Consider the following 23,253-nt stretch of genomic DNA (forward strand, 5'->3'; position numbering starts at 1 on the left):
TCATCTATGAAAGATTTATTTAGGTGTAGTCCTCCAAAATAATGGAAAGTTCGATGAAAATATCCAGTTCAAGGCGGGTAAAGCCTTTCAAATGTGTGGTTGGATGTATCGCACGTTAAAGTCCAGAGATAGTATTGTGGGATATACGATTAGTCCAATCAAGGAATTTCACTTACCCTCACGACGATTCGACCACATTCATGTGGACATCGTAGGACCTCTTCCCCCATCGAAAGGGTCAACTTATCTCTTCACCGTGGTGGATAAATTTATCAAAGGGCTAGAGGCCATCCCTATGTCTGATGCTACAGCTGAATCTTGCGTACGAGCCCTTCTATCTGGTTGGATTGACCGCTTTGGTGTCCCAGCCACAATAACCTCGGATCGTGGGCGACAATTCATTTCGGACTTATGGGCTTCTATGTTACGATTATTTGGCATCAAACCTATTACAACAACGTCTTATCATCCTTAAACCAACGGGGCAGTAGAAAGAATGCGCAGGCAACTAAAGAATTCATTGAGAGCACGTTTGTCCGACGATTCATGGGTTGATCATCTTCCAGTAGTAGTACTCCTTGGCATGAGGGCCGCCCTCAAGGAAGATTTTGGATGTTCATCTACATAATTTTTAGTGTGTGGCACGGTTTTGTGATTAGCGGGCGAAATCTTGGACCCGGCAAGTTCCAATTTGGATCCATTTACCTTTGCTGGAAAACTTCAGAGGCGCATGGAACAAGTTTGCCCGCAACCTTCATCTAACCATAGCAAGGCACATTTTTATATTCCTCATCAATTGTCGGATGCAACTCATGTCTTTATTAGGCCCGACGCGCATAGAACACCTCTTCAGCGACCATACGATGGCCCGTTTCGGGTCCTGGAGCGTCACGACAAATTTCTTATTGATTTTGGATCAAGACAAGACAACGTTTTAATTAATCATCTCAAGCCCGCATTCCTAGAGTCTGACACACAACCCACAACTCCATCATCAACACCACCAAGCTCGTCAGGTAGCACTTCAGATTTTAGACCTTCCATATCTTGACCCACAACAGATCCAACCGGCATTCCTCTATAGATCTGGTTATTCAATTCGACGAGGTCGGATAGTTAACAGGTCTCACTGGGGTATCATGTGGGGTGTGTAGGACGCGTATACTTAACGTTCTGCGTTCTTGACTAAGATTTCTTATGTACTATGACCATGCAAAGAAGGACATTAGATTCGGTGATTTTGGAGAATTAAGACTTACTGAATCACCCGTCTTCACTCGCTTCAATACTCTTTAGTATCACGATGCTAACTCTGAAAAAGGCGATTGTTCAGGAGAATTGATCGTACCTGGCTGAACGAGGCCTATTTGGCCTGATAAAATGGCGCCACTTTGTAATCCAGCACTTTGGGCCCTTGAAAATCATTGAAATGGGGCCTTCTGTTGAAAAATTGATCTCACTAATATATTCCAATCGGCGTCATGGATAAGTTTTTATATTACAAGAATTTGCATTTATTGGAAGTTTTTGCCGGAAGTGTCATTCGAATTTGTCTTTAAGCCCTACTGCCGAGCAAGCCCTGCTTCCGCATTTGCCAAAAAACAAGTCATCAATCTGTTTTGTACTAATTCAGACAAATCCTACAGTCAAAATGACGAAATATGTCTCAATTGAATTTAAATCTTAGTTGTACCGTTCTTTAACAAATTGAATGCTAGTCAAAAACTATTTGCAAGCAATTGAAATCATATGAACAATCCCTCATTGCACCCATTTCTCCTCAGGGGGGCGACTCTTGTCTACCCGAGACGTTATGCCCGAGAACAATCAACTCTGACACGTCCAATAAGCATTTTGTTGGCTGAAAGACCACCCCATCATCTTGGAGAGCTTGAAAAACATGTCTGAGAAGTTCTAAATGTTCGGGTGCGGAAGAGCTTGCTTGTTATCCAAGAGTAGCGTCCAATTAATGACACAAATAAGAAAGGCAATTTATGAAGTACGCCATCCATTACATGTTGAAAAGTTAGTAGGTATTCGCAAAAAGTTATAAAGGCCAAATAATGTGACTACCATGGTCATTGGCATGTCCTCCTCGGCCATTGGAATTTGATGATGGCCTCTTGCCAAATCAATTTTAGAAATTTGCCCTTCCCCAAAGGATTGACGTTAAATTCCTCAATTGGGATTATTACTTACTGGGCATCATTGGTTGGCATATTGAGTGGCTGGAAATTGCTGCAAGGTCACCAAGATTTGTCAGCTTTTATAACCACATGAACAGGCAATGCCCATGGAGACTTGGAGATACAAATAATGCCTAATTTCCCCTCTTTTCAAACTTGATTTTGGTAGCTGCCAGCTTTTTCATGAGATAATTGGCGTATTTGGGCAAAAATGGAAGGTCCGGAGGTAGAGGTTAGGGGGGCAAATGGATTGGAGGGCTCGAAAGTGTAAACCTTGACATTCACTACAATTGATTCTGAATTCTGGTTGAGGACTGTATACACGTACTGCATTTTCCCAATCTTTTTGGTTAGTTGCATTATAGTAGTTGTTCGCTAATTCTCACATCAATCCTGCTGGTCTTTTTGGCAAAAGTTTCAGCGTTTCCTAAAAATGTAAACAAAACCTCAATACTTTCCACGCAAAACAGCAAATATAAAAACATTTACATTTTAATTCAAGTCTTTTCACCCTGAGAGATAGCTAAAATAAAGCACCCAAAGGAACCAAATTTGATCTAGAGACCTGCATGGTTTTGGGTATTACTTTGGGGGTGCAAGTTAGGCGACAACTTCAAGGCCTTTTGGTTTCAAAGATTTTGAAATAATGAAAAATATAAAAACCTTTGGTAATTGCTTCAAACTTTTGCAAAATCAATCTAATGTTTTCTTTTTACGTGGCTTTTTTGCTTTTTAACGTTTTTGCGTTAAAGAATATTTTTTTTTCTTGTGAAAATGAATCACTTGGTGTTTTCAAATGATTTTTTTAGTGATAGTGACCGAAAAAACGTTTTTTTTATTGTCATTACCCTAAGACAAACCAGAATAAGGAACAGCTCCGTCAGCTGAGGCTCGTTTGCGATGTTTGACAGTTATTTGGGACTTTCCTTTGCCATTCGTCTGGAAGCACTGCCTTCAAAAACTCAAGAGGACCTACGAAGTCGGCACGAAGTTCAGTTCTTAGAGGGCGTTACTTTCCACTTCTCGAGTGTCAATTTTTCAAATTTCTTTCAAATATCTAGCATCTTTGAAACTACTTACCTAGTATTTATTTAAAATCAAAATTATCTTTGTCTGGAGTCATTCTTATTTAGTTATATTGCACCTAAAACAGAGCTCTTTTCCTGGCCATGACTGATGATTGTTGAAAAATTAGTATTATTTTCTAATCCCACAGAATTTGACTGAGGGTATAAAAACCACAAAGCAGTGCAAATGTAATTCTTTGGGCCATTGTGGGACATGGAGTACCGCCGTTTCCTGTCCTCCACCGTCCCCTCTCCTCCGGATTGGATCTGCTGTGAGTGCGCACCTCCTCGGCTCCTAGAACACCACACATGCACCTTGATCGATGGCTGACCACGGATGAAACTCAGCGGATTGACCTGCAGCCCCTTGCCATAGGTGACCTCTATCCATCCCAATAGCAATAGACTTGAACACCTACGCAGTAAGCAAATCACGTACGTACGATGATACGCATCGGACCTGAGGTTTGGGATCGGTCGGGCTCTATCGGGCACGGCTGCTGAATATTCATTCCTCTGAACGAATGGGAAAGTGTCAATATTTGCTATCTTTGTCTTATTTTATCATCAAATAAGTCGTTAAGATCAACGATATAGCAGAGTAGCAAAGAAGGTCAAGTTGTCAACTCAACATACAATGCGTCTGGCGCTCTACATCCTCTCAGTTCTTCTCAGTAAAATTTCTCGAGTATCTTGCTTTACATTCCCCCTTCAGAGCCGCATTTTCTTAGTCATGTGACCTCTATTATTAATTAATGCGGGATATTCCAATGAACTCTTCCACACGCCTTATGGAATTGTCTCTTTTCTGACCCAACGCTGTGTAAATTTTTCTGCGAATAGCTTCATGGGGAATTCCCCCTGCTCTTCCTTGCTCTCTGAATAAGGAACACAGCAATATGAAAAGTTAGTTATTGAAGCGGATGTACGCTCGGATCGAGCGGAAGTCAATCGCGTCCTGAGCATTAGACCTGCTTGCGTCCTCAAGGTCGTCGCCCGAGTCTAACCAAATATTCGAGCGCTCAGGATCTCAGGAGGATGCATGCTTCTAGTCCATGCATACCTGCATGGGAGCATTCAGAGGTTTTTTTTAAGGCCCACCTGAATGTCAAATAGCGTATACTGGGAATTGCGTAGGCCGCTGGATGAGGCGGCGAATGACCGTTGAGGATCCGATGATTTTCGAGAAAGAAACAGAATTACCTTGAACCGCAATCCCACTCGATTAAGAACGTTGTTGCATTTTCTTCTGTCTCTTCGAGTTGGAATTTGTAACTTGTGAGTGGCAAAAATAGGTCCCACCATTGGCATCTTCTAAACCAATATTTGAAGTGTAGTGGGCACTCACACACTCGTCATGCGGCGTTCATTGCACCCTAGCCTTTCAATTCTTTTGCTACAATGGAGTCTGGTTGAGGGGGGTATCCTCCGAGGCTCCTCCGAGGTTGCAGCGGGGAGAGAAGTTGTGGATGACGCAAACGAAGCGTAAGTCAAAACAGTCGTTGTTTTTTAATTGAATTGAAATTGTAAAGCTTGCATCAGGCTGTTTGGTTCATAATTTGAATTTTAAATCCGGGTGTTTCAGGATAGTGGTGAGTGCATCCGATTCTGGCTCGTCGTCATCGTCCTCGATCGTGTCTCCCGATGGTCCGGGTCCTTCCATTTTGGGCTCCTTGGACAACATCTTCGGCTCGGTCAAAGACTTTGATCAGTACCAATGCTTGGAGAAGATGCTCTGTGAATACATGCAAACGGATGGCGATGCCGTGTCCGAGCTCATCAACCGACCCTTGTCAGGGTTTCAAAGTGCCACCGCCACTGGGCTCACCGCCTCCAACCCAACGGATACCCGCTTCGCTCCCGCGCCCAATGGACCTAATTTTGACACACCCAACGCGCCTTTTAGGCCCCCCAACTTTCAGCAACAACTGCTACAACAACAGCAACCGCCACCAAGACCCGGACAAGGGGGTTTCTTAGGTGCTGGTGGTGGGGGAAGCAGTGGTGGGGGTCTGCTGAGTCAATTAGGTAGTGCTCTTCTGGGTCGTAAAAAGCGTCAAGCTGCTACGTCAAATGTGCAGGGCAACATCATTCGGTTGTTCCAAGCTACTGGTATGGATCACCTCAACCTGTTCCCTTACGTTCGAGCGGCTCTCATAGGGCATGCCACGCGAAGTGACTTGAAATCCGGTGGAGGTTTCGTTCGACGAGGAAGTTCTTGTCAGCAAATGTACCGTCAGTGTCCCACGGAGGCCTCGGGGGTGGTTGACTACCTCAACAATCATAATGGCGGACTGTTCAATCAGGTCGAACCCAGCGTCAACCAAGAAGTGGCTCCCATTTTAAGTTCCATCGTGTCAGACGTGATTGGAGGAGGAGGAACTAGTGGGACGCAGACCCAATCCAGCTCCACGGGAGGCTTGGCGGGTTTGGCGGGATCAGACTCCTCTTTTGGCACCATCGACAAGCTCATCTCCACAGCTTTAATCAATAATGCGGCGGAGATGTTGACGGGGGGCACCAGTTCGTCCTCGTCGTCATCATCTGCAACGGCAGCAGCGTCCGGAGGGGGTTTGTCTTCTCTTTTAGGCGGGTCTGGGTCATCCGGGTCGGGAGTTATTGGTCAAGCTTTAAGCACTTTCACCAGTTTTGTGTCTGGCAAACGAAAATAGAAACCAAAATTGATCGTTCAATAGAATCGGTAAACTTTATTTTTTCTGATAGTAGTGAGAATCTTTGAATCAAGAGTTGATTGAGATAGAGAGTTCGGAAACACGCCTGGCCGTCGGTTCTGAAGGCAGTGTGGGACAATAAAATCTTAGGTCTTTTGGAGAGCCAAAGAGTGACAGGTAGGGAGAACATGAATTTTTTGAGGGATAATCACAGCCATGACAAATGCCGCGAGAAAAGGATAGGCACAAGATTACCTCTTAAAGGCAGTCTTGTGCGGCATCTTCGCTGGTGGCATCAACCGCCATCGTGGAAAAGGAACACATGTGAGAGAAGCAATCATCAACGGGAGGGAAAGAGTGATTTGTCATCTAACAGACCAAGTTAACAACGCTTAAACCTAGTGTTCTACCACAACTACAAAACACAATTAGCAAGCTTAATTGAGGGGGGGTGGGGGTCTTTTTGGAATTCATTTTTAAAGCTATTCATGTGATCTGCCCGTACTGTGTATGGGCCCTATCACGGACAAAGGCTTGGCTGGTAGCGTCATAGCATGGGTGGCGTTCTTCGGATTGAACTTCACACACACCCGTACTCGTACCAAGCGGTATTTTCTTGCTTGCTCGGTTCCTCATCAATAGTGGACGAGTCGTCCGTGTCGTCTTGGTGATATCGATTATCATCCAAGGCGCATCCACGACCAACGCTCGACCCTGAGCCACTGCTACTACTACCGCCACCACCCTGAAGTTTGTGAGGTCGCTGAGGAAGTGGGGGAGGAGGATGGGCTTCCTTGCCACCACTTCGTGAGGGTTTTCGTGCGGGCACAGCAGGTGCAGAGGAGCTGAAACAAAAAATAGAATCAGTATGGTTTTCATTGCTTAGGGTCTGTCACAGAAAAGATTCAATCTACAATGGTACGAGAAGCAATTGGACATAACAACCTATTCTCGTTCACAGAGTTGACATTGTCATATTTCGGTGGTAGTTGTTACAGAGATATCTAGTGGTATCCTTTAATCACTTAGATCTCGCCTATTCAAACTAAAGCGCAAATTTCTACAAATGTCATATTTACAAAAAGAAGAAACATCGAATAGGAGACGACAAATGCAGGTCCCTGGGCACCTGTGCTAATCAGCTCTTACTCTTGATGGCACTGCGATTCTCCCAGGATTGGACTAGAATTAGTGCTTTTCCAAGAGGTCAAACGAGGTGTGCTGGAGCGTTGATTGGACTCGGTTTGTTCTCCTCCATTGATTAAAATGCGCGTAACTCCAGGCCTAGATAAGCTGGAAGACCAGAGAGCATGCTCTACACATAGGTACAGTATGTACACAAATCAAGGCCGAACACATCATGCCCAACCAAAATGCGAAGGAATCAAGTGAAAGCTTACCTGGTTTTGGAGGTCAGAGGGAGACCCACCTCACTGTGACTTGAGACACTCTGGTTTTGCATCAGGGGATGCTGATGGTGATGAATATGGTTATGGTGATGATCACTCTCTCCATAGCGATCGGATGTGCCTGCAATAAATCAGGACTCAAATAGTAAATGGCTCGTCGATTCAAGAATCAATTACCGGCCGCTCACGTTCACGAGTCTAGAACACCTACCCGTTAGAAACGTACTGGCTCCCGACATTAGGCTGTTAACCGAGTCGTTGTCCGCGTGATTGCCATCAGAATCCTCTTCTAAATGCGGTGGAATGGCAAGATGGGCCACGGAATTCTTGTGGTTTTGGCTTTCCCGTCGTCGGGTGAGCTCATGAGCGGATTCGGATCGAGTGATCAGGTTGTCTTGGCGTGGTGAATGTGAACCCGAATCCAGACTATCATTGCAACCTGATCCCACGGAAGAGCTGTCCTGAGCATCCTCCACTGTCCTCAAACGGCCTCGAGAGTTCGACCTGGCCCGATTGATACTAATCGGGTTCAGGGTGTGACTTCGAACTTTGGCTGCCGAGAGAGCCGAAGCAGCCGACGTGGATCCTCCTGATCCAGATATGTTCCCTTGGCTGCTATTACTGGTCCGGCTGTTGCCAGGAATGAGACTGTACTTCTTCATCTTTTGCACGAAGGTTCCGCCCAAGCCCATTCTAGATGAAAAACAATGTCCATGTTTAAGACCCGTCACACATTCGAGTCGTCATCGTGCTATTTGAGCTTCCATTATAGAAGCTGCTTTGCAATATATGGTGTGATGTATGTATGCATACTAGTCTTACTTCTTCTGAGGCGAATTGTCCATCCGTTTGTACTGCTCCATGATTTTCTCCTCGAGCTTCTCTTTCTGTCGACTCAAATGATTCATTTTGTCCGTGTAGAATTTCTCTTCTTCATGAAAATGTTCCTTGTCGTTCAATGTTTGGGTCAGCAGTTCTTGATATTGGCTTAGTAGCATGGAGAACTAACGAGCAAAAAAACAGAGGTTAGCCACACCTTTTCATTTACTTAGGTTTTAGATGTGCCTCCTCGCAATAGTCCTCACTCACCTGCTCCATCAGTCCTTTTCGGTCGTCCTCTAGGGAGTTATTGATCTTGGTAAGAACTTCACACCGATTCATCGCCTTGGAATACTCTACGTCCACTTGGGTCAATTGTGAGCGAGTCTCATCTAATTGACCTTTGAAGTCGGTCTGCTGCAGCTTGAGTTGGTTGTAACTCGTTTTCAGGGCCTTGTAATCGCTTTGCAGGTTGCAATATTCGCCCTTTACGCGCTCATTAGTCGTAAACAAAGACCGGAAATCTTCTTTCAAACGGTTGTGCTCAGAGCGGAGGTTGGCTAAAGTGCGGGCATCCGCCCGCAAGTTCTCACGCTCTTGATCCAGGGCTTCTTTGGCTTTGATCAAGGTATCTTGACCTTCACTTAGACTCAGAGACATAGACTGTTGACATACGTACATATGAAAAGAACGATATCCATACGACGTTAACTTACTGCGCGTGCTTGGTCTGAATATCTTGGAGCTTGTTTTCGTTTACTTACCTGGAGTTTCGCCAAATCCGCCTTGAGGGCTTTTTCCACTTCCTTTTGACCATCCTTTTCTATGAGCAGATTATCATAGTCCTGTTGCAAGCCGTCGTGAAGCTTCTGGAGCTCAACTTGATCCCGCAAAAGGTTTTGGCGCTCCATTTTCCAGCGGCGCTCACTCTCGTCAGACTAAGCGGATGATTTATACTTGGATGCATTTCGTCTTCGATCAAAAGAGAAGCAGAGCGATGGAAGCTTTCCTTACCTTTCGTTTGGCACTCTCCAGACTGTTCTGATTCAATTGAAGGTGGTTGATTTGGGACAATAAGGACGACGATTGACTCTGAAGGGTGGAGTTTTCCACCTTGATGTTGACCAAGTCTTCGTTGAGTTTTTTGACCTTGGCATCGTATAACTCAATCTTTGAAAAAACACAACGATAGCTGGTCAACATGTTGCTGGATTAACCCGAAGATTGTGCTCCCAGCTACTCCTTACCTTCTCGGCATTGGTAGAGGACTCCATTTTGAGCTCAAGTAATTCCGATCGGTATTGGTCCTTCTCCTTGACGACCTTTGACAGTTGTTTCTCTAATCCAACTTGAGAATCTCCCGCTTTGATCTGGAACACAAATTATTGGAACGGATCGGATGAGGCATCTATTAAGAGCGTTGTCATTCTGGCTTTCCAAAGAGTCCCATCGCTCTTACCTGAAGTTCCAGAGTCTCGACTTGTTGTTGGTAGTTGGTCTTCTGCTTGAGTGCAACCGTCAATTGACTCTCGAGGCCCTTGATCTTCTTCTGTTGCGACTCTAACAACTGATCCATGGAGCCTTCCAAGTTCTTCATCCGCCTAAAGACAGGTTTATTTGAAGTCAGGTTCGTCGTTATTGTTTTAACCTGTATGTGGTATGTACAGTACATAGAAGAAAAAAAGAAAAAGAGACTCACTCGGATGAAATCAGTTCGTCCTGTCCGTTGAGAATGTTTTGATCGATGCCCAGAGTCCTTAGTTGCTGATTGAGACCCTCGAGTTGGTTACTGAGGCTCTCCGTCTTGAGCTTCTCGTTGACGAGCTCTTCCCGGAGTTTCACTAATGATCGCTTGTCCATGGAGCCACTTTGGACGAGTTGGAGACGTTCTATTTCGAGATCTTGGATCCTGGACGAGTCTTGTTTCCATTGATCCAGTTCTCGTTCAAGGCCATCTCGCTCTCGTTGGAGGGTCTCTACTCTGGATTGTAGGTCAATTAGAGTGACTTCCTTCAACTCATGGGCCTGGGTCAGTCGCTCAAATTCTTTTGTGAGAGAGTTATGTTCGCGCTTCATTTTGTCGTGATTTGCATCCAAATCGTAGAACTCCTTCTCCATCTTCTCCATGTTCTTGGCATTGGTCTTCAAGTTTTGAATGTTATTCAAAAGAGCCTTATTCTCGTTGCTTATGGTGGTATGTTCTCGACCGAGTTCCTCGAGTTTCTTAGCCGAGGATTCAACTTGACGCTTCAGTCGGCTATTGTCCGAAGATAATGCAGCCAGTTTTTGTTCCAACTCGTCACTTTTCTTGGCTGAGACCTCGAGTGTATCCATGCTGATTCGCATCTTGTTAATGGTATCCTTGAGCTCTTCTCGCTCGTTTTCCAAGGAAGGGATCCGATCCGACTCTAATACTAGGACTTGATTCTTGCGGTTTAACAGGTCGACCTGACGTTTCAAATCGGTGTTATCCATCAGAAAGTTATGCTTGTCAGTCTTCAACTTGTCCAACGCCTTGGATAGGCGTTCGTTTTCGTCCCGCGTCTTCTCAAAGGAGTCCGATGAGCTTTCGTACGAGTCCTTAAGTGATCGCAAATCCTCCGCCTCCTTCATGACCCGCTCGAGTTGTGAGTTGAGCTTCTCCTTTTCAAACTTGAGGTCCTCGGCCTGATTCAATTGGGCTTGCGTGTCCTCGACTCTGTGGGCGAGGCGCTCCTTTTCACCGCTCAATTTGTTCACTTGAGTTTGGAGATGAGTACGCTCCTGCAAATGGACACTTGAACATAAGCTAGGAACACAAGCTCTAATTCGATTCCATTTCCAGTTTTCGGCTTTCACCCATCGCTCTTACTGTTGATGTTATAATATCTATGAGGCGGTACAATGACACTAATTTATCTTGAATATCGATAAAAACTCTCGCAAAACTTGAGCAGAATATATATTTTTTTGTATGAACCAGATTCGAATCTGCATCGTCCAAAAAATAAACAAAAAACCATCTCCACTATACTGTATATTCATTAATATTACTCTCTGCAATTTCAGCAATATCATGTCGGTCTGTAATATTGGAAAAAGACCTTGCTCCAATTTACATTATTTTCATGTGACACTTTTCGTTCAGGTGGAGCCATTTTTATTCAGTTGACGTATCATCAGATTGATTTCTCCAACTTTCTGCCAGAGTTAGTCTGATTTGTCTCATGGTCTTTGACCTTGGATAGTAAACCAACAAGTCGATATACTAATCCGAAACTCTCCCCGAGAACCAAAGCCTATGGACTCATTGGCCTTACCTTAATCAAGTTGAGGTTCTCCTCTTGGATTTGGGCGAGCTGCTCATTTTGGGAGGACTCTTGCCGCTTCCGCAAACTATCCACTTGAGTTTGGAGATTATCGATTTCGGTGTTCTTCTCAATGGACAATTGCTCCTCGACCTCTTTGAGTGCTGCCACGACCGTGTTGAGTTCCTTGATCTTGGACTCGCTTCGCCTCAGTTGATTGTTCAGTTGGGCATGGTAGTCCTCGTCCTTCTCCCTTTGTTGCTGAAGCTGCACAATGGTGATCGAGTGTCGCTTGTTCTCTTTCTCGAGTTCCAGGATCTTCCCCGAGAACTCGGAGAAGCCTCGTTCTTTGGCATTTTCCAGCTCCGACATGAGCCGCTGGTTTTCCAATTCCAAGCGGTGCACGCGAGTGACATCTTGTCCAATTTGCTCGGTGAAGATATTGGTGTCTTTGCCTGGAATTAGAAACGAAGAATAGGTCTCGCGTGAAAGATCTAACCATCCAACGATCCATCTCTTTCGTTGGCGTCGAATGCGTAGGTGACTTACAACCCAAGTCCTCAGCTATTATCACCGTCTGTTGTCGTAGACCCCGTTTTTCCCGGAATGCTAACAAATGAGCCTTGTCACTCACACATCAAATCAAATCACATGTGACACAATGCACACGCATACCAATGCGAAAGAAACAAACGAGCAAACGGTATTACACCAATAGGTTCACGCACCTCCTTTGGTTTTCAGAACTTGCATCTCGGCCAAGAGCGATCGTGACTCTGAAAACGAGCTTTTGGTACTCATTTGGAGGGCGTAGTTTTCTTCGGTGAGCTCATCGATCCGTTGCTTGTCACTCTCACGATCCAATTGAACCTTATCTAAGGCCGTCTTGTAGGAGAGGATCTCTTTTTCCAACGACAGCACCTGATCCGAACGCTTCCGGGCTTTGGTTAATTGCTCCTCCAGCATGTCCTTGGTTTCCACTAGTATCCGTTTGTCTTCTTGCACTTCGTCCACGCGGGTTTTATAGTAATGGAGGTCGTGGACCTTGTCCTTGTAACGCTGGATTTCGGCCTCCAGTTCGTCGGCCTTGTTGGCTCGATCCCTGACTATATCGAGCTCATCTCGGTAGGTTTTGGCGGCTCGGGCGTCTTGTGTCAGCTCAATATTCTGTAATGGAAAAAAAATCAAATCCATCCCAAATGCACTAACACAATCAAAATCCTTAACCCCAGAATGGGCCCCCAATCACCGATGTGTCATCTAAAAATAATGATGTGTCTGAAATGAGAGTCAATGGAATGGCATGGTTGACACCACAATCAATATCAAGTGACGACCGTGAAGAAAAGGCGCAACACGAGAACAGACTATCCTTTTGGAGACACTCCGTACTTGATTGACTCGAATGCATGCTGCTTTACACAACCAACGTTGATCTTCTTTTTCTGACACAAACTTGGTTTCTCCGCCTTGTTCCAGTTTATTGCCTAATTTCGTGTTCAGTTCCGCCATTAGGCTTTGGCTTTAAGCTCGGCCACAAACAAGAAAAAGCATAAAAGACAGAAAAAGTTGGTTGCTTACCTCTTGGCGCAGTTTCGCTACTTGGGCTGCTAACTTTTCGAGCTCGCTTTTCGTTTCCATCAAGGCCTCAGTTTTTTCCTCTCTGCAAAGAAAGAGACTTGAGCATTATTCTCTCTTCTTCCTCGACTTTGTGTCTGCGTTTAGGACCTCGAGCATGACTTTCTTCCCTTTTCTCGAGTCACACTTACAATTGGTGATTCAATTTCCGGACTTTGGATTTGCTCTCGGAGATCTCCAGAGCGAAATGGTTTTTCTCGGGGGTGAGTCGGGACGAATTTGGATCAGCCAAGGCATCCTCATTGAGATTAGTTGTTTGTAGGGCAATCTCCATGACCTGGTTGGCAAACGAGTCGCGTTGCTTGACCAACTTTTTCACATGCTTCACCAGGATGAAATAGTATTTGTCTTTTTGCTCCACTGTCATCGCTTTTGGGTCGTCGTAGTCCGTTGGCCAGATGTTCTCGGGATTGTCCGTCACCTAAAACGGCATCTAACATTTGAAGGTCATGCACGTTTATGGCCATTTCGTAACTCGGTCAAGGCCATGGCCATAGGCATGGGCATAGGCATGGGCATGGGCATGGCTCTCGCTCTCGCTCTCGCTCTGACTCTCCAAGACTCAAATGAGCAGCAATATATGTGTCCTATGAAGATATCTAATTCTTACGTCTTTGATCTTATCCACGAATGCGTGTTGGAGTTCGACCGGGAGGTTCTGGATCGAGTTGACGGCATGCTCTTTTTGCGATGATTGAACGGCGGCGCCCAAAAGCAGCAATAGCAGTGTGTCCATCTCCTGTAAGCTTTGGTCAGTGGGCGGACTCTGACAGATCTTAATGGTATTGGGTAACGCAATCACAATGGTCTGACTGAGAATATTCTGAAAGGACCAAAAAACACTTACAATGTGCGTTTATGAGTAGGCTTTTTTTTATCACATTTTCACCTTCAACAAAACATTGTAGGCTGCTATGGCGTTTAGAAAGTGCATTTACTCCCAGTCATCATCGCGTCTTTTCAATTGGCAACAATGTACGTAAATGTAAGCGTCTTTTTCATTCTTTACCGCCAAAATCAAGGCTAGATAGGAATATAGATGGATAGTGTGTTGTGTACTGTACGATCAACTACTACTCTACTACATACAAATGTGTGTAGACAACTACGTACAACAGACGTCAGAAGACGAAAATTAGTTGCTTGGGTGAGAATATTTGTACCACACACATGATAAGACGATTTGAATCGCCAATGAAGTTGTCCTTCTTGGCTTTGTTTCCGACCTTGGATAGAATTCATGTTCATTGCTGAGAAAAAAGTTAACTTTTTCCCTTGAAAAAACAAATGCATGAAGAAAAAAAAACCGCGCTCCACTGCCCAGAGTGCATGACAAGGAATTTCTTGGCCAACATTTGGGGAAAATGTCATTGGTTCAGACTTCTCTCGTATGTCTTCTATTTCCTGCCTGAATGAAGTTTTTCACTCACCTCGTAGTAGAGCTTTAGTTTCTCGATCAAAAGGTTGATGTTCATCACCCGGGCACGTAGATCGGGATTCGAATCGAACTTTGGTGACGTGGTGGGGATATTCGCATCGCTAGAAACAAGTACAAAAAAGGAGAACAAAAATCATTGCCAGGCCCTCTTCTCTTTACGCATTGTTTGCAATTTGAATGACTCTCCCCGAGAAACAGGACCTGATGTCTCGTTTCAACACAACAAACTTGATGAATGGTCATTAATCTTTTAAGAAATATTGCGTTATTTAGTCATACCCAAGGCATTCAACAAATTCCATGCGTTTGTTCAAGTCGCCGTGTTTTCAAGCTCAACTCTTGTTTGGGGAACCCAATAATGCGACAAACTACAAATCATTCAAGAGACCTGGAAAAGGAGTTAATTTGACTCCCACGAACTTTTTGTTCCATAGCCAACGAGGGAAGGCGATCCTCATTTTCTTTTCAGACTTTCCTCCCGGATTCTTCTTGACTTGGAAAACTTCAAGAACTTGCACGTGCCAAGTAAACAAAGCCATTGGGTTTGCCAGGCCATCCAACCCAGTACAATAAATAAGATGGATGAAGGAGTATCCTGACCATCCAAATTAACTCTTGGGAACTTTAGTCGTTAAACTCTCTTCCCAAATAAGTGGGCCAAATAACGAGCTACCAAGAGGTGCTTCAAAAAACACAGCAGCCGGCTTTTTCAACCAGGCCATATTTCACATGGATGGAGAAAACAATCTTAAATCTCCCTCGATAATGAGATAATGATATGCAAGAATGTTGATGCTTCCAGGGCAAGTTTCTGATTGTGTTCTTTTTTTTGCATTAAAACACAACCAAGTTCTATTTGTATGTACCGATGGTAATAGGAGCAGATTCGAGCTTCCAAAGAATGCGTCAACATGACCATCAAACCTGATGGAAGTTGGCCTGAGCACGTCGATCGATGACCAACAAGATGAAGTCAACCAAACAAGCTCCCAAGCATTGACAAAACCACTCTGATTACCAAATGCGGTGATGATTTCCTCTTCTTTTTACCGTCTCTGAATGGAGTGATCAGAGGTACAGGGAGGCATGGGGGAGGCATTGAGGACCACCTCAGCCAGCAACAAGCGACCCAACCCAGTTCTTGCTCCTCTCTACGAACAAGAAACCATGATAGGAACGACGAGACGAAACAGGCAGCAGATAAGGCCATTGATGTCAGATTATTTTTTCTCTCTTGAGACACTTCCATTGTGTTTAGTAGGCTTGGCATGTGGCTCGAGGACGGATCCCGCGAGTGGTGGGCATGAATGATTCATGATGTGACCATCCAAGATGTCCAGAGACCTGCTCTGTCTAACCTTAGCTCCCCAAGATCCATCCAATTTGGACACTCTCTATGCCGCTTGTTCTGATCCTCGGAGGGCACATAAGAAGTGATTAATGACACCAGTCTGTCCGCCGTCCGTCCGTCTGTCTGTGTGTCCACTTTGTGTGTGAACACACACCAGGTCTGATCTTAAGGACTAATGAGCATTTGCCTCCAAAGTTATGCTAATCTAGCAAAGACGAGATGAACCTGAAGCGATGCACAGACTCCTTTGCGAAGTCTTCGAATCAAAGACCATGCGCCATGATGCATTCGTTTGTCGTGGGTCTTCTGAACTTGGAAGTCATGTCGGCACACGGAACTCAGTTAAGGTTCATCATGCACACTGCACACTGCATACTGCATACTGTATACTGTATACTGTATACTGGACACACGTTGAAAAGAAGCGGTGCCAAAAGTTCATTTCCCATTTCCAATCCAGATTCTCCTCAGTTGGCTTTGAGGAATGTGTCGGCAGAGTGGTAGACACGAAACAGGTACACCACCAGGACGAGTAAGGACTGGGCCAACATATCCAGGCATGGGTGGCACTTTTCTCCCGTTTTCCAAACTAATGAAAGAACACATGCCGAGGAATGTCTTCAACGTCGTGTCGTCTTAATCGTCATCAAGCCATTAGCTCTTAGCTAAATATGATGTTCTACGGCAGACGAAACCCGAACACATTCGTACCTACACGTGCTACAGACAGACCCGCACTGGAGGTTTGGGGCAGTAGAAAAGCCACATTCAACCCGGTTGAAGGGAGCGGTATATGTAGTATTATGTACGTACTGTAGTATTATATGGTAGTGTATGTAGATGAGCCAACCAGTCAGCCAACATTCACCGCAAAGAACGAGAGAGCACAAAACACGAAGGAAAAAAATAAGGTTCTCTGCGAGCCCCGAACATAAATTATATCCAAACTGCCAACAAGGGCCTGGGGGCCTCCCTATCTCTTCTGTCCTGCATGTACAACATGCGTGTAGTTTCACTTTCCATCTATCCATTAATGGCACTCTTCGAGCCTCGAAAAACACAGGAAATAGCCATGAATGATACAACACACTCGGGATAAAGCGCTGTGGATCATTGGGTAATGGGTTAGCATGAAAGAGTCAGGGACAACCACCACCACCCCACATTCCATGACAACAAAAAATCTCCTAAACATTCCAAACTTCCATTGAAATGGGAAAGGGCGACCCTTGAAAGTTAATGTTCCATTGGTATTCGGGAATTTCAAGTTATCGCGCATCTTGTGAACTATGCCATTGCGTTGTTCAGTGCTCAGCAGTATGAAAAGATCACACAGATCTGGTTCCATTGATCACAGCCGGGATTTCAGTCGTCGCTTTGTCTTAAAGCCAACACCAATGAACTTAATTTTCAAGCACCTTTCCGACGATGACGTCGCTTTGACGTATAAAAAACGTAGTGTGCCTATACGTATGTACGTAGGTTAGCGCACTATGCACGATACGTAGTAGTAGATAGTAGATACTCGTCCGAAATGGTAGCCCTAGATTTCATGAGTTGATGAGAAAGGTGAAGAAGAAGACGCCAACAAGCACATGGTGCATTCAGAGCTCTAGCTAGAGCCATAGGGGTCACATCCGGCGAGCAGAAAACATTGGGAGAACTTCCTTGTCACCTAACGATGAGCCACTTCCCGCTATCTCTCGTTGGTGACTACCTCCATTCGCAAGCTCCGCTCAATCGGGTTTCGAAATAGGCCAGACTTATTTAGCAAGTTGGTTGACGTAGAGGGAAAGGAGGAAAACTTCTGGGAGTGGAATACATCTCAAAACCTGGCATCCACGGATCATATACGTATAGTGGGTAATACATCTCAAATGGACAAAATTTCCACCAGAAACGCATAGATGCAGCCAGTGCTTCGACCAGGCCTCTCGTCGCTCACACAGACCTTCCAATTACGTCCTACACAAAGCAACAACAGCAACAACGAACAAGATCCCAATTACCACGGGCCTGAATGGAGCCCCAAAACATCAGCTCTGGAGACCTCACGTTTCACGGACATGATATTTTGGCGGAGAATGGGATATACGATATACAGTATATATAAATATATATGCACACGTGGCTGGAACCAACTTCATTCCGAAGCAAAAGGCAATAAAAAGTGTCGCACTATGACAGAACTTTTGGGACACCCAAGATGGAGGAGTCTTTTTCTGCTAGTTCTTCTCGCTCACGCCAGTTTAACTCGGACTCGAGTGATGGTTAAATTGTAAATAAATATTCATGGTTTTGTTTTTCAGCCTCAGTGCCAAGTGGTTGACATGCAATCACGGGTAGGCATTACTCTTGTGAGAGGCAAATTGGAATATTTAACAGGTTCTCGAGAAAAGTTTCCCTCTGGTTTCGAGGTTGTTGCATAATGTCGCCATAAACGTAATCGACAGGAAATGGAAGGTTCTTAAAAAAGCAGCGCAAAGAAGCCTTTAAAATTCTTTTCCTCGAGCTTTGGACGACTGCGGATAACAATCCTCACCAAAGTATACCACCCACCCGCCAACCGATAAGCAGGATAGTAATTCGGTCGCTTCAAGCTTACCTAGATAAAGCAGAACTTAAATCTAATCCGGCGTAGAAAACGCGACAATGACGTCGATCGATGATCATGAGGAGGAGAATGATGATCATCCGTTATAACGAGTTCAGCTCGACAAAAAAAAAAGAAAGGAAACAGATATTGCACATTGATTTGTCGAGCATGAAATGGCTTTCCGCCAGAATCGCCGCTCACAAATCCGGATTAGGAAACCTGTCGTCGTCGTCGTCGTCGTCGTCGTCGTCGTCGTCGTCGTTGTCTACTCTTCTACTACTTCTCCTATCGTCCTAATCATCATTTAGAAAAACACATTAGGTACTTTTTTCGCTACTGCGGTACACGAGGGAATGAGATTGAGGAGCTTACAATGATTGGAGTACGTTGTGGAGAAACTGTCCGGAAGTCAGCTCGGCAAAAGTGATTTCCGCGGGGGCCTCGGGAAGAGTGCGAAGCTACAAAAATGAAATCGTAAAGAATCATGAGAGGCTCAATTGCGCCGAAGATAAGTTTGGCACTTGCTTACCCATTGCAGAAGGGGTCCATTGAGGAAGGTCTCCATTTTGGTTGCTTCCATCCTGAAGGACGACGGAATTGAGTCTGGAAGAATGAACAAAGAGAGGAATGTAGAGTATGTAGATCGATGGGTTGGGTGTCGTCCAAGTCAGGCCATATCGATAGGCACTGAACAGCAGGCAGGAAAGAGAGAATATGCCAGGCGAGCAGGTGAGAATGTCTCATTTGAATATCCAATGGAGTTTTCCTACGTATTATTAGTATACCATGTGAATAATCATCGAGACCATCGGAAGAAGTATGTCGTTTCAGACCCCAGGACGGCGATCCGTATCGCCATCTTGGATCCAGGCTTATTGGGACCTGTGCCAAGGAATGGTTGATTTCGCGTGTGCGATTGGATCAACTTCGACACTGCGCATTCACGGGCAAGAAGGATCCAACAATATCATCTAGCAATCTTTTAATCTATTCCTACCTCTGTCAGAGTTATTCCTTTCTGCGTAAAAATCCAACATTACCCACTGGTGCCTTTTTAGCTCCAAATTAGAGGCCTCCATTTGATTGGGAAGAAAAGCTTCTTGTTCGATCAATTCAACACGGCGGCCACATTTAATTAATCTCACAAAAGCTCGCGGAAAAAATGTGCTCGCCCTCCGGCAAAAGGCAGTCAAAGAGAAATTTGGATCGAATTCTTTCAATAAGGAGAATTTTTCAACCGGCATTGAGGGATGAACCAATCAAGCGCAGCTTTTAATCACTACCCCACCCTCAACAATTCTCACGACTTCGTTTTAGCAACCAAGGCAAGGACAAGCATACAGTACGTAACGATGCCACCCAGCTTATCGTGTTGCAAAGTTAAGGGAGAAATCGAGAGCCCAACCCATAGACTAGGTAATACGTTGCATACAATTAGCTCGATGCTATTCATTTCACAGAAATATCTCTCTCTTAATATTTGCCTATGACTACCGATATTCACCAGTCCACAGGGTCCACCACAAGTCGTTGTCACTGTGGTAGCTACTGTTGTTCTTGTTGTTATTGACGATGATGATGATGATGATGATGATGATGACGCTGATGGTGTCGTTGCTGGTGGTGGTGGTGGTGGTGGTGCTGCTGCTTTTAGCATTACTGTCGCTGATTCAATCAAGTCAATCCAGCTAACTTTCTTTGCATTGGGTGCATACAGATATCTCGAGGCACCAGAGATAAAATTCATTCGACATGAAACTGAATGTAAGAGCAAATAACGAGTTGCCAAGATTATCATACGCCACTTTCCCAAGTATCAGCATTTCAATTTTACCCACTATGCACACCCATGAAGTTGAATACTACATACGCACTTGATGCACTCGATGCATGCCCAATTTTTCTTTCTTCTACACTGGATAAGCCACTCAATCGGCGGCCAGAATTAGTAACAGTAGTTAGTGGTGGTGGTGTTAAGACCTTATTCGGCAAATCAGTTTCAGGAGTAGAATCCCTCGGGAAAACCTGCACTCTGTGCCGGATTTTTTCAGCTCTTAATTCAATTTAGAGTAGATCAAATTTTAGCGCTCTCTCGTCTGAGCAACAACTTCCATTTTCGATTGGGTAGAAGCTTGATAGAGTCCATGAAAAAGTATCATGTGCGTACCTCAATTTCGCAAGCGAGGATATCGCAATATCAAAAGTAGCACATGGACTCCTGTATTTTTGAATGTGATTATTCAAAGTCCGAGTGTTCAAAAACCTGATTGGGCAACTCCCTACAGTGCAGAGGTTGTCGTTGAACAATACAAAAAAAATATGCGAAAACTAATTCTTGTGTACCCGAAATCGGTTCAATCGACACCAACAGTTCCACCAGAATGGTGTTTTTGGTGTTTTTCATACTTCGGTCATATCGAGTACCTATCTATGGTGGTCGGTGGATGGAGTGATTCTCGATCTCTTCCACCTCCGACTTTGGAGATGTTGATGATCAACCGATCAATGAAACAGCAAGATGTCGGTTGTGTTTTGTTTTCCTTTCATCTCATTGATCCGCCCCGCCTTTTCGGGATTGGCAGGCCGGGTTAATGACCCTGGGTATTGAAGAAGTCGAGATTGACTCGTTGAAGCTTAAATTGGCCATGATTTATTTACGCGTCGGGGTTCACATTGGTGACCAGAAGCTCAACATAGGTAACGATCTTTCTCAATTTGTAGCATTTCATTTCACTACATTCGACTTACCTGTGGAAGTGATTTAATGAAAGCGAAACCTTTGATTTAATTTCCCAATCGTGTTTGAAAAACTATTGACACCAAAGGATCTGCTGGTGAGTGTGTAAAAGGCGTTCGGTAGCTTGCTTGGTTGATGAGCTAGATCTATATATAGAGGAAATTGTGCTCAGGAAGGTGCACTTTTTTTTGGTTCCCGTGACAGTGGAGAGAATTCTCACGCCAAGCAATCCCCGAATCTTGGTTCTGGGAGACGTTGAGCCAGTGCTCTTGGAAATAGTAGTAGTAGTAGTAGTAATAATAATGATAATCACGACACTCTTCAACCTCATTCACCACTCACCGCTCACTCACTACTCACTTAAAAGCACTTCAATGTCGTCGATGTTGGCACTAAATGTCGGCCAGATCAGATTATTCTGATCAGTGAGAACATTGAAAATAGATTCTGCGGTTGTGGGTGCACGAATAGCACTATGCAGCAATACTGACTACTCTAGCTGTTGCTTGGGCTTTTTGGTTATGAATGGAGACTGGTTGACTTCAATGATTTCAATCACAAGCCGAGCACACACTCACATAATGTGGTAAATTCTTGAAGGCAACGCGTTGTCCACTGGATGTGCTAGTGACATGATTACGACAACTTGATACAATGCATGTGATGGACACTGAGCAATGATTGGGGAGCAAGTACTGTTGCTGTAGGATGGAGGCAGGCCACAAATGGCTTGGCAGTCGAATATACATTCGCACTTAACATCGCCAGATCAAAGAACTTGCCCGAGCAATTGTGAAACACTTTAAGTGACTTGACGAACTCTTTGGAGGCGAGATTTCTGTTCTCTTTCTCTCCGGACGGTGGTGGTGTCTCATTGGGAAGGGCTCTTCTTGGTGTTGAAGCACCACCACTGGATTTCGTCTGGGCTCGTACAGATTCGCACTCCAACTATCTATTGAACTATCTATCCACTCACTCTCCAGTATCCATCCACCATCCAAAGGGCCTCTTTTTTTTTCTTCGTTGCTTCTTGTTGCAATTCAATCAGTCAGCAGTCGAATGTTTTCATACACTCTTCACTGGCTGGCTGGCTGCCTCAATGAGCATATCGAGTCGAACGAGTCGAACCCTCTCCAGATACTGAGGAGTACTCACTAGGAATACTCTGATGATGAAGAACTAGAGGAGGAGGATGTCGTCGCCGCCGTCGTCGTCGTCGTCGTTGGGAGACCAGAAATTTCCTTTACTGAACGAACGTAGAACGTGGAAGCTCAATCTTGCAATAGAAGATTCTCCCAACGCGGGTTGGTTGCCTCGGTTGCTTGGTCGGATGGTTGGTTGGTTGGTTGATGGGGGACAGTAGGGAGTACTACCTTTGGGATGGTTACTACCGTCTTCTTTCTTTGCTCGGTATGGTTGGAGAATCAAAAAAAAAGAACTCAGCGCGCAATGACTGGCTTGAACAAGCACGATATGCAGTCAGTCACTGTATGTACCGCACGCAACTACCGTGATGTGCCACACTCAAGAACAACGAGTAGTACGCACATCCTCCGTACGAGTCAGAGGGGTAATGCAAATGGTGGTGGTGCGGGAGGGAACTTCCACAACGAGCAGATGTCGAGGAAAAGCCATAATAGAGGAGCTCCCAAACATCATCGGGACCGGCACTCGGGATGACACTCGACAGTCGATTTGGACTCCTGCATGCTTGATACACCACCGCTGGTTTAGAAACCTTTACCATGCAAAAGCTACTACCTTTGGCAGCCTGCTGAGGCCACTGGCAACACGCACCCGAAGCCGATCAACCAAAGACTTGGCAGCTTGGCCTGTAAAGCACCACAACCGACAACAACACTTGGGACACAGAGCCGGCCACGGCAGATCCGTGAATCGAGCAGGCAGGAACAGCTACTCCAGATAAAGTAATAGTTAATAATCGGACGCACACGAACCAACTCACACTCGGCTTATGGAATGAATAGCAGTACCTACTTCAATCAGCAGCGTCTTCTCGGAAAAGCCAACAACACGCTGAAGAGAGCGCAAC

General features: G+C 44.9%; 2 protein-coding genes across 6 annotated transcripts; one reads left to right on the top strand and one right to left on the bottom strand.

The window, feature by feature from the left end:
* The first annotated feature begins 666 nt into the window (after positions 1–666).
* On the top strand, positions 667–5,945 carry LOC131889916 (putative lysozyme-like protein). 2 transcript variants are annotated; one of them, XM_059239143.1, is made up of 3 exons: positions 667–1,016; positions 3,403–4,738; positions 4,839–5,945. In XM_059239143.1, the coding sequence occupies exons 2-3, from the start codon at positions 4,611–4,613 to the stop codon at positions 5,923–5,925; spliced, it is 1,215 nt and encodes a 404-aa protein (XP_059095126.1). In that variant the 5' UTR covers positions 667–1,016; positions 3,403–4,610; the 3' UTR covers positions 5,926–5,945. The 2 variants fall into 2 exon arrangements, with proteins under 2 accessions (XP_059095126.1, XP_059095125.1); XM_059239142.1 differs by lacking the exon at positions 667–1,016 and having other exon boundaries at positions 3,231–4,738.
* Positions 5,935–22,791, bottom strand: LOC131889915 (girdin-like). 4 transcript variants are annotated; one of them, XM_059239138.1, is made up of 20 exons: positions 21,212–22,791; positions 18,993–19,066; positions 18,836–18,921; positions 14,509–14,617; positions 13,689–13,901; positions 13,210–13,499; positions 13,022–13,103; positions 12,169–12,607; positions 11,453–11,895; positions 9,853–10,916; positions 9,613–9,754; positions 9,401–9,523; positions 9,168–9,323; positions 8,918–9,091; positions 8,424–8,816; positions 8,157–8,338; positions 7,546–8,027; positions 7,326–7,455; positions 7,075–7,218; positions 5,935–6,770 (listed from the first exon to the last, which is right to left on the bottom strand). In XM_059239138.1, exons 2-20 carry the CDS (start codon positions 19,041–19,043, stop codon positions 6,506–6,508), a joined length of 4,968 nt encoding a protein of 1,655 aa, XP_059095121.1. In that variant the 5' UTR covers positions 19,044–19,066; positions 21,212–22,791; the 3' UTR covers positions 5,935–6,505. The 4 variants fall into 4 exon arrangements, with proteins under 4 accessions (XP_059095121.1, XP_059095124.1, XP_059095120.1 ...); XM_059239141.1 differs by lacking the exon at positions 21,212–22,791 and adding an exon at positions 19,968–20,102; XM_059239137.1 differs by lacking the exons at positions 7,075–7,218; positions 21,212–22,791.
* Between the last annotated feature and the right edge of the window lie 462 nt (positions 22,792–23,253).

Source organism: Tigriopus californicus, chromosome 11 (assembly GCF_007210705.1).
Source record: "Tigriopus californicus strain San Diego chromosome 11, Tcal_SD_v2.1, whole genome shotgun sequence".
In the NCBI taxonomy this organism is placed as follows: Eukaryota; Metazoa; Arthropoda; class Copepoda; order Harpacticoida; family Harpacticidae; genus Tigriopus; species Tigriopus californicus.